This window comes from Hydractinia symbiolongicarpus, chromosome 1 (assembly GCF_029227915.1).
Source record: "Hydractinia symbiolongicarpus strain clone_291-10 chromosome 1, HSymV2.1, whole genome shotgun sequence".
Classification (NCBI taxonomy): Eukaryota; Metazoa; Cnidaria; class Hydrozoa; order Anthoathecata; family Hydractiniidae; genus Hydractinia; species Hydractinia symbiolongicarpus.
In genome coordinates this window covers 32,308,651-32,319,214 of record NC_079875.1, presented here as the reverse complement: position 1 = coordinate 32,319,214, position 10,564 = coordinate 32,308,651, and the positions used below count along the sequence as shown (strand labels likewise).

Here is a 10,564-nt window from a genome sequence, read left to right as displayed (position 1 = left end):
CTAAACAAATCCTGAACAGCTTGTTTATTCACGAACAACAAAATAACTTTAAAATTTATTTTCACAGTTATCAAATACCATCTTTATTTCCAACGTTAGCTGAGCTTTTTTTATTTTCACAAGTAGATATTTAATTCTTAAATCAACTTACTGTATCACCTGATCTGTCGGCGATGAATTGCTGGCACTGAGAAAGTCAATAAATACTTTACTAACAATATTCTACCCTCTCTGTAAAAATGGTGAGAAAAACATCACACAAGCTGAGATAAGTTCAAATTGGTCTGTTTATATAAAAGCAGTATTTTGTAAGTGCCTAGCTAGCTATTGCATTTTTGAACGTTTTTCGTGGTAAGGTTGTTCGTATAGTGTGGAGGGTTTTTTTTTGTACTTTTTTATGTCGTTGCTATACTGAATTTTTATCTCTGCTTATTTTTTTTTGTTTCTTTATTTTATATTTTATTGTCACGTTTTGAACTTTTAATGTTTGCTAGTGTTTTGACCTGTTTCATAACAAAGCATACTGCTATTATACTTTGCCGGCTCTTTTCTCTTTCCATTTATCTTCACAATGACAACCACACTACGTGAAGGAGAATTATTTGTTGAAACATCATATGACCATGTAATTAAAGCTCGCTAATTAATCATTAGCATTAATTACATCCTGATTTTAATTGTAGCAGAATATTTTAATGCTTCTCTGTTTGACAAATCAAGATATTTACTCTGTTCGTGAGACGGTGACAGTCATGAATACATCAACAAACTTGTCTCGTTCAACTCAATTTTTAAATAAACGAGGTAACGTTTTTACTTTTTTTTATAGATGTGACTTTTATTCATCCTGCAATCTTTCAACAGGTACAGTAAAAAAATTTTAACCTTATTTTGTCCAAAAGGGGGGTCCACCTTGTCCCTTAAGAATTTAAATAACAAATTTTGCTAATTGGCTTACCTAAAAATTGACTGATTATTCTTACATTAGACGATCTGCAAGATACTGGCCATTATTCGAAACTACCCCTCAACTTTTAAACTGCCAAAATACTTGATCAATGAAAAGTCTTATAATTTTTTATTATGACTAACTACTCACTTCGTCATAATATGTTTGAACCAAAAAGGATTAAATTCTTTAACTTTTCTCAAAGTACTAAGTGCTAATTGATGGTCGTGCAAACATATTACTATCTGTCTCCTGGGACATCCGTAACTTTAACACTACCTTTGATCTTCTTCCTGCTTAAAAAACGGTGACTTCCTAAAAAGTTTTTTTATAAACTTGATTTGAAATGGTGTTCATGCAAAAAGTAGATATTTTTTTACGTCTAATGATAATGTAGAGCGCATGCATGCTAAAAAGACATTTTTGTAATTATAACATGTATATAATTGACGTCAGGTTGGGTTACGTCATTTTCATTTTTAGGCAGCTGTCAGTTCTTTTTTTAATGATGCTATCTTTAGTTATATCACCTGTAAATGTGTATCATGCAGTCAGAGCATGTGCTTTCTTCCGACAACAAACAACTGTGGTTTTAACAAACCGTTATCAAAAGTATCGCCTGTGTTTATTTCTTTAGCAGACCGCCTCGGTTTCACAATGAGTATGAAAAGATTGAAGGGAAAGTTTCGGCTGAGCAGTTCATCGTCTGTTACATCACAAGTGTCCATAGTAAGTCCGCTGTTTATACAAAAAGGGAATCCAAAAAACAAACAAATATGATAACATCTCCAATCTATTTTGATCGTTCAATGTGTTCGAACTTTTTTGTTATAAATATACGTCACATGACATTCATTAATTAATCTAATTTGCATGTACTGCCGAACGAATTTTTGAACACATTCTTTTCTGCTGTGGTAATTGAAGTTTTGTGTTTAAAAGAATCAATTTCTTTTTTTTTTTGCGACTATATTTTAACACTTTTTTCGTTCAAATGTTTTTCGTGTGAACTGAGGGTTGAGAATCTAGTGGTAGACGTTTTGTTTGTGTGGAAGTGATCACAACGTTCTTAAATGTTTTTGCTGTTTTTATCAACAGAGTTAAAAGTGTTTTCTTTTTAATTCTTTGTGAAAAAACAACAAAAGTGATGTCATTGTCGTCAAATCACTGTGATTATAATAAGTTCTGCTTAAAATGTCTAATGAAGCCAACTCGCTCGTCAGAAAGATTGATAGCCATAAGTTCTTTCGTTTATTTGTCCATTACCACCGCTAATGATGTTGGCATAGTTATAAATGATTTCAATTTTCTTTTCTTTGTCTGGTATCGGATGTTTAATATTAAAATAATTCCATCTGAAGAACACTTCACTCTCATTGTGACAGGTTAAAAAGGGTGAATGCTTATGAAAAGAAAAAGTTTTTTAATATTGTACTGAAGCAAGTTTTTTACAACATCGTCGACGCGAAAAGAATGTTTTTTTACTAGCTTTATGATGTGTTTATATTATTTCTGATCAAATTTTATGACATGTTTTCACGGTGCATAGTACTTAGCAGATAATTAATTCGATTAAATATATCGCTTCGCAACAAACTTTTAACTTAGAACAAAATTGGAAAGCTGCTCTTGTTTGTCGAGATAATTGCTTCTTGAATTGTAATGGGAGTGTTGCACTTGAAAACGAAATTATGTTGTTGTCACAGAAAAGTTTTTTTATTGTTGTTACATTTCAGTTGAAAAATCAAAACATGTTTTAACATTAAAATCTTGTGTATGTAGTCTGATAAAAAAATGTTACAACGCGGAATACTGCGTCTGTCTAAACGCAAAAAGAAAAATGAATATATTTCAGATGAAAATGTATCCATCCAGGTAGGTAAGGCTAAGGACAGAGCATTTCTGTGGAAATGAAATTTACATTACATATGCCAACTACTCTAATTTATCTTCAGGATGAATGGTCAAAATACGATGAGAGACTGTTGGACTGTGTTGCCCGTGAGGATATACCAAAATTAAAGTGAGCACTATAACAATACCTATGTATTCTGCATTATTTCTTTTATTCTGATGTTGTTTGCTTGTTTCAGGGAGACGCTCAAAAAGAAAGGAGTTTCTCCTATTAAACTTAGTCGAGATGGTCAAACAGCGTAAGTTTTACCACTTCACTTCATACTCATGAAGAATGTCCAGCCAAGCCAAATGACCATTACTCCTTAAAACAACGAAGGTTGCAATAAAAAATAGGAACACTTCTGGAAAACAATATTTTTAAATTCTTTTCTATGATGTATTTGCATACGTATTGTTCTATGTCTATTATAGCATGCACAAAGCTGTTAAGAAAAGTATGATCGCAGCTATTGAGTGTATGTTGATGGAACAGCCAGATCTATCCACAACAGATATTCAAGGTAACATTTCAATTCGTGGATGGTGTACATGACATCGCTGCAGATATAATACAATTGCTCTCATGTGGGAAATTTGTATTTCTTCTTTAGGACGCACAGTGTATCATATTGCAGCCATAAATGGAGACACTATCGTGTTAAAAAAATTACTCGACTTTAGTCGATGGAATTTAGAGATTAAAGACGCATGCGACATGACGGCGCTTCATTACGCTGTGCGCAGCGGCGAGACTGCGTGCGTGAAGCTGCTTATCGATAACAACTGTCCTGCAAATGCACAGGATGGTGAAGGGAGGACATCGTTATTAATGTCACTTCTAGAAGGACATGACAAAATCGCAGTGACGCTTATCCTTCATGGAGTAGATGTCAATATTTGTGACAATAAAAACAGGTGGGCTGTCCTGAATTTTAGCATGAATTTTATTTTCATGCTAATTTATACTCTATAATCAATGTTACTGTGTCGTGTAGGTCTTGTCTCATGATTGCCTGTGCACAAGGAATGTGCCAAGTAGCCGCTCTGCTCCTTTCGAAAGGCGCCGAGACTGAAGTGCAAGACAAGACAGGGAAAACAGGTAGGTCATAGAATTTGTGCTGCACCTTCCGCTGAATTTTCAACTTTAAAACTTAAAATCAAAAAACGTTTTAGTGTTACAAATTGCACAGGAGGCTGGACAGACAGACATAGTTAATATTTTGCAGAATGGACGTGACGAGTTAGAAATTAGTGGTGATTCTGGTATGGTGAATACCGAAGGTGAGATGATTGTCTTTCTTAAAAGTTTGTTTTGAAAGTTCTGAAAGTTATCTCTTTCTTGACTTTCTCATTCGATAGATGTAGAAGACAACATTGAAAAAGATGAACACGAAGAAAATGTGAGTATCCGAGTTAAAAAATAATATGATATGTCCAAACTAAAATCTAACTTCAATAAAATTATATTTTAGGACGACATTGCACCCATCGAGAAAAGAATGACCAGGGTAGGCTTGAGTTTTAACAAAAGAAGTGAATCTGCTGGTTAGATATTTGTATTTAAAATTTTGTACGTGCGTTTTTTTAGAACTCGTCATCTAGTTCGACCAAACGAAATTCCGTGGTAAGTACGCTACGTATGAAGTATATGCAGCGCTTGCATTGATATGTTCATCATCATAGATAAATAATCAGTGTCGACACATTCTACTTTAGTTGCGACACGACGATAATAGTCTGACGACGTCTATAATAGAGTCTTTAATGGTGAGTGGTGAATCTTTTTACGGCGACGTCCATAATTTCACAGCAATATGTAACAGTTGCGGCTTTTTAGGGCTTCGATGTAGGTAGTGATACGATAAGTGAAGTGAGTGCCACCGAGGATCAGCTTCACATGAAGGTATACTTATCATTGTTAGATGCGATATTCAACAGGGTTAATACGACCATTTCGTCAACAGCTTTACTAATATTTTTAAGATTGAAGATGAGCGAAAGGGACTGGAAATAAAGTTAAGCAAGCAGAATAGGAGAGTAGAAGAGCTAGAATTAGAGGTACACTTTACATTCCAATTCAGTGAGATGTTAAAATTATTGTGTTTTTCTTTTACTTTACATTCTCGTTTAGATGACATCAGTAAGAAATAAATTAAAATGGGAAACAGAACTGCGATTCGCTGCGGAGGTAAAAACATTTAAGAGAATTAAATGACTCGAAAGACTCAAACTTTCTTATAATTTTGTGTAATCAGAACTTCGTCGCACCGTTTGGTCTGTTGTGTATTTCCCAAACAGAAATTCTTAATTTCTTTTTGATTTAGAAAGAAGTATTGGAGTTGAAATCACAAATCGAATTGTTGCAAGTAAGTATTTGTACGTTCAAAAACACACTAACAATGACCTCTTGATTCAACAAATCTTGTTTGGTTGGTACTTTAACTGTGTGAAGACTCGCATAGCTGAATATTTAACTTTTTTTCCAGGAGAGTAGAACCAGAAGTTCACATAACGACGAATTGAAAGTAACTTTTGGTAGCGACGAATATTTATCTGGTAAGGTACTTAAGTTATAACGCCCTCGTTATTGTCACCGCCCCTTGCTATCAACGCCCTCGTGTCTGTCACCACCCCTTACTTAAAATGTCGTCTGCGTTATGCATGAAAAAAAAAGATAGACTGGTGACATAAGAAAACAACAGCCCTGTCATGACATTTAGTGTATGTAGCTAGCTAGCTAAGCACAAAAGGTTTTATAATAAACACTGCGTAGCTCGTAGCAAGTAGTGGAAACCTAGATGTGTTGATATGAGATAGCTTCAGCTATGTATTTCAGCTTCGTGTTTTGTTTAAATTTGGATATGGCTAGCTAAACTTTTTGAAAGTAAATTTTGCAAGAATATTTTTTTTGAAAGGACTTTTTTTTAGCAACTTTGTGAAATATTTGCAAACTATGTTTCTTTATTTCTTAGCGAAATTTTTCCCGAGAATGTGCCATCTGGATAAAGTGTCTCTGACAAAATCTATATTTTTCAGTTCTCGTATTCTAAATATTAGCAAATAGGAAAGCGTGTTACACAAACCCAACACATTTTATCTAGACCAACTAATTGCTCTTAACATTTTCAAAAATCGTTGGGTCCCCGAAAAAAGCTTAAGTAAGGATATTTTCTTGACTCAAACCGGTCTAAAAACATGTCATATTTCAATTTTCACTAAAGTAACACGTTTTGTTTTGTGAAACTGGTTTTACTCATTGCTCAATGTTTCTTGAAAAATCATTCATTTAGGTTAAATGATTCTTAAATGTTTCTTAAGTTATTTCCATTTTAAGCCTCGTGTTTCTTAAACTCATGTTTCTTAAAAAAAGAATTTTATTTTTAACGAAAAGTATGATTTGGAACCGGACTCTCTCAGCTTTCCCCTATTTGTTGCTTGTACTCACATGTTTCTTATTAATGTATCCTAATGAAACAAGCTTTGGAGAGAAGCTAAAAATTAATTTTTTAACACTTAGGCTGGATGTTTTTTAAGGTCAAGTTGATGCAAAGATAAGAGCAGGTTAATATTTCGCACCTCGGACGAAAATACTCCAAAACGACATAGCATAAAGGGATAGCATTAAGCATAGCATAGCGCTAAGGGATTAAATTTCATAAGTAAAGGAATGCAAATTTCATGATTTAATAAAAATAATATATGTATTAGTTCTTGCAAAGATTAATCACCTCAAGACACCCTAATTTTTTTACATACCAGAATGTGCGTGTATGTTCAAAAATCAGAAAACTTTTGTAAACTATCTGGAACCTTTTGTGATCATCAGTTTTTTCTAAAATTTTACCTCCTAGATAACCATGCAGCAACGCCTCGTCAATGATATATAACTTTTTCGTCTGTACCATAAACTACATACACTGGAACATAAAATGTTTAGCTGCTAAAGTTCCGCCATATTATTCGTCAAATAAATTAACATATTAAATATGACGCGTTCGCATAATCTGGCCATATATTGGCCAGAAACGCTCAACGATACCAGGGTATTTTTCTTCGTCTTCTCTCTTATCAAAAATGACATAATCCTGGGGAAGAGGGTAATCAACGTCCTCAATCAACTTGAATGAAATTGTTTATATTTAATTTGTGGATCGTTTAAAATATTTAGGGGATAATACTGTAAAAGATAATGGTGGAGATGCTAATCACGACGATGATAGAGATGCTGATGACATTGATAATGGAAATTTTGATCAGAAGGATGGAGAAATTAAGAATGAGCAACCAGAGGAAGAAGAGACTTACTCAGATTGTGAAAGCTATGGACAACAGGGTGCCCATAGCGACAGTGACGAAAGTGTTAGTAAGGAAACCGGCTACCGTAAGAAAAGCTTAGGTTAGTGAATTTTTGAAGCCACCTTTTATTTGTGATGTCAACCTGGTTAGGTATTGACAACAAAAGTGTTACCTTAGGTACAGCGAAGCAACATATTGATATGCTCGAAGAACACATTTTAAGTTTAGAAGAAGACCTACTTAACAAAGACAACGAAATATGTGGACTGGAAACTAAATTAAAGGTTGGTTGTCTTATTCTCAGCACTTCAAGTCATGTGCAGCTAGTTTCAAACTCCATATTTCATTTCTAGAATACGAAAGAATTAGTTGATTTGAATAACAATACCACGGTCTCTCTTGAAGTGTATAACCAGTTAAGGGTAAGATTACACCGTACCGCTTTTCCCCTGTGCTTATGTGCGTGTATTTTTTAAACGGTTGTGTAATCTAGGCTGATAACAAGAGCGAGAGAAACTCATTCAAGGAAGAAATAAAAACATTAGAAAATAAAATATCGAAACTTGAGGAAGCGGTAAGTGTTGTAACATCTGCGTCAAATAGTTTAGTTTGTCTGTTACGATTCAAAGGCTGAATCATGTCAGTTAAGAGGTAACAGTCAGTTGAAAAATAAATCAGGTCGTATATCTTTAAATTTAGGACCGTCAAATGAAAGAAAAGAAAGTTGTTTTGGAAACAAGGTTACAGTCAGAAGAAAATATGTCGAAAGAGCTCAATGAAAAAATGCTGATCATGCAAAATGAAATGAACAATTTGAAGAAGGAACTTGAGGTTTTTTTTATATACTTTTTCACCTAGTTCGTTAACTTTCTGTTAGAAGAATTTATTAGTTAAATACTTTGAACGCGCTTTCAACAGTTACATCCGCCATTTTGTGAAAACTCTCAAATTTAAAAAGTTTCAAGGAAACAATGCTTTTGATTTCAGGAATGTCAAATTTCGTACGAACAAACGATCGAATGTTATCGTGCCAACATGGTAGCACTACATCAGGTAGGTTCGAACTGCTTTTTTTCACGGAAAGGAAATTATATTATATTATCGTATGGATAGAGCTTCAGACAAATTCCGAAATTTTAATTTATTTATTTTTCTATACTTTAGGATTCTCTTGATGCAACATTAAAAGAAGTGCTTGTGAGAATAGTAAGACTTCGATCTGGCTAAATCATCTGCGGTAGAGAATTATAGAAAACCTCTACGAGAGAGGGTGAAGTATTACTTAGACAAAGAATGGCGCCATCAAATGATGTATGTTCAATATCACAGAATGAGAACTGTCGTATGCGCGTGCGCACACGACAGGCCTGCTTTCGACCTGCAATTAGCGCCACAGAGCTCCCTCATATCTTAAAAGTTGTTAATAACCGTTATTAAAAATACAAAAATAAACTGTGATTCTTTACAAACTAAATATCACGATAATTTATTATAATTTATGAAGAGGGGTAGATTTTTTTTGTGTTTTTATAGAAATGTACAAAGCTTTATATATCATTTTGTTTTACAATTACTTTTCCTTCTCTTGTGAATATTTTTTCTTGGCAGCCTTAGCAAAGAATATTATATGAAATTTTTCGAAAAGACAGAGTGGTCAACAATTTAAAATAAAGAATTCAGTGTTTTGAATCAACATTTGTTTGTGACACGGGCCCAGTGACAATCTCAGATACTGTTAGAAGTTTAATTTATCAAGAAACGTATACCAGTAAATTAAAAAAAATAAATAAATTGAAAGCTACGTGGGGGTTAGGTTTCTACTTTAACGAAATGCGTTTTTGTTCAGTAAACTTGAGAGTCGACACACATGTACAGTAGAAACGAAGTAGGGAGATCTATACACAGTTGATGACAAACGTGCTTCCTTTCTCTACACCTTTTTACCGTTTGATACGTGGCCAGACTCTGAAAACTATTATTTTTAGGCAAAGTGGCCATAGGAGACTACTTGATGAGAAACGCAACATGCATACGACACATGCCACTTTTACTTAATTTTTAATCAAGTCGTGTGATTTTATTATTCATATTTAGGTCCCCAAAAGTCCGAAAAATTTACCAAACTAAAAGTTAAGTGTTGCAAATGTCTCGAATTAATGCATCTACACGTACCAATTTTTTACCTACTAAGTATCCATATTATGGCGAAACATGCAACCTCGTTCCCAAAGCTTTTTGTTTCTCATCGGCGTCCAATATGCAAAAACGAGACAACAGGTCTTGGGATCGAGGATGGGGAACATGGTCATCCAAAACAGTATTATTATCAAATGCATGTATTCATGTATTGAAAACGGCGCATTCGCACGGCTATGAAATCGCGGAACAGTCGAATCGCTGGGTAGGTATGTTTTATAAATGTAAAAATCGTAAAAATATTGTTTTAAATTTATTTTAAAATTTAAATCAAATTATGAAAATTATTCGAAATACTTAAGGCCAGTCTTTTTAGGTGTTTTATCACCCGCAGCACCAACACTCGTCGTACATTGGTAAACTTATTAGTGAGAAAAAACCATTTCTGAAACACTCTGTACCATGTCCAAAATTTAATTGGATGACGTCATTCCGGTATGACGTATTTTGCATTCCAATCACGTCTGCTCATATAGGACCTGCTCTACTTAAAAATTATAAATGCTACAGGGTCCTCAAATGATAAGAAACGTTTCGTAATAAAATTTACATCATGTATCCGGCGTTTAGTGGTGCGGGTAGACATTTGACGGTAACCCGCGCATTTGACGGGTCTTTTTCTTTAACTGACGGGAATTTTTCCGACATTGTAAAATATAACGTCAATACCTTTACGAAGCCGTCATTACCGATATGCAGAAAATAAAAAAGGCTTTTAACTTTGTAATGGCTGCATTTTTTGGCTGTGATTTTCAGAGTAGCAATATTTTTTTTATTTTTAAGAACATACATAATTAAAATTCTCCCGAATGTTATAAAGCTGTTAAATAGCAATTTTCAGATCTTTAAATTTAAGAAATGTATTTTCACCTAGTGCAGAAAAACAGAGTATGAAGAATACTTTTCAAAGTAACGGTTATTAAAACTTTGTCCTACAAGGAAGCATGTAGTATTGACTAAGTTACCGGAAATAAATTTACAGGAGAAACCTTAAAGTTAACAAAAAACGAAAAATGAGAAAACCATAGAAGAAGCATGGACAAAGAAAATAAAGACGGTGATACATATCTGAGAACAAGGGCAACATATACTAAAGTGAGATCCTGCTTTGAGTCTAAACAGGACAATCTATCAAGAAAAAAAACAGGTATATATTATTAGTCATAGAATCCGCAAAAATTAAGCTCCCACAGAATTTATGCACTCTGCAAAATTCTAAATTTGAGC

The 10,564-nt window shown here is 33.9% G+C and overlaps 1 protein-coding gene across 4 annotated transcripts; it reads left to right on the top strand.

Moving 5' to 3' along the window:
• The first annotated feature begins 214 nt into the window (after positions 1 to 214).
• On the top strand, positions 215 to 8,725 carry LOC130649735 (ankycorbin-like). 4 transcript variants are annotated; one of them, XM_057456007.1, is made up of 25 exons: positions 215 to 308; positions 830 to 864; positions 1,587 to 1,678; positions 2,905 to 2,972; positions 3,043 to 3,102; positions 3,278 to 3,366; positions 3,457 to 3,760; positions 3,841 to 3,944; positions 4,019 to 4,126; positions 4,205 to 4,245; positions 4,318 to 4,353; positions 4,434 to 4,469; positions 4,562 to 4,612; positions 4,683 to 4,748; positions 4,829 to 4,903; positions 4,977 to 5,033; positions 5,170 to 5,211; positions 5,332 to 5,401; positions 7,014 to 7,241; positions 7,319 to 7,425; positions 7,495 to 7,563; positions 7,635 to 7,715; positions 7,841 to 7,972; positions 8,129 to 8,194; positions 8,306 to 8,725. In XM_057456007.1, the coding sequence occupies exons 3-25, from the start codon at positions 1,607 to 1,609 to the stop codon at positions 8,366 to 8,368; spliced, it is 2,025 nt and encodes a 674-aa protein (XP_057311990.1). In that variant the 5' UTR covers positions 215 to 308; positions 830 to 864; positions 1,587 to 1,606; the 3' UTR covers positions 8,369 to 8,725. The 4 variants fall into 4 exon arrangements, with proteins under 4 accessions (XP_057311990.1, XP_057311988.1, XP_057311989.1 ...); XM_057456005.1 differs by lacking the exons at positions 215 to 308; positions 830 to 864 and adding an exon at positions 330 to 804; XM_057456006.1 differs by lacking the exons at positions 215 to 308; positions 830 to 864; positions 1,587 to 1,678 and adding an exon at positions 2,618 to 2,824.
• Positions 8,726 to 10,564: the final 1,839 nt, after the last annotated feature.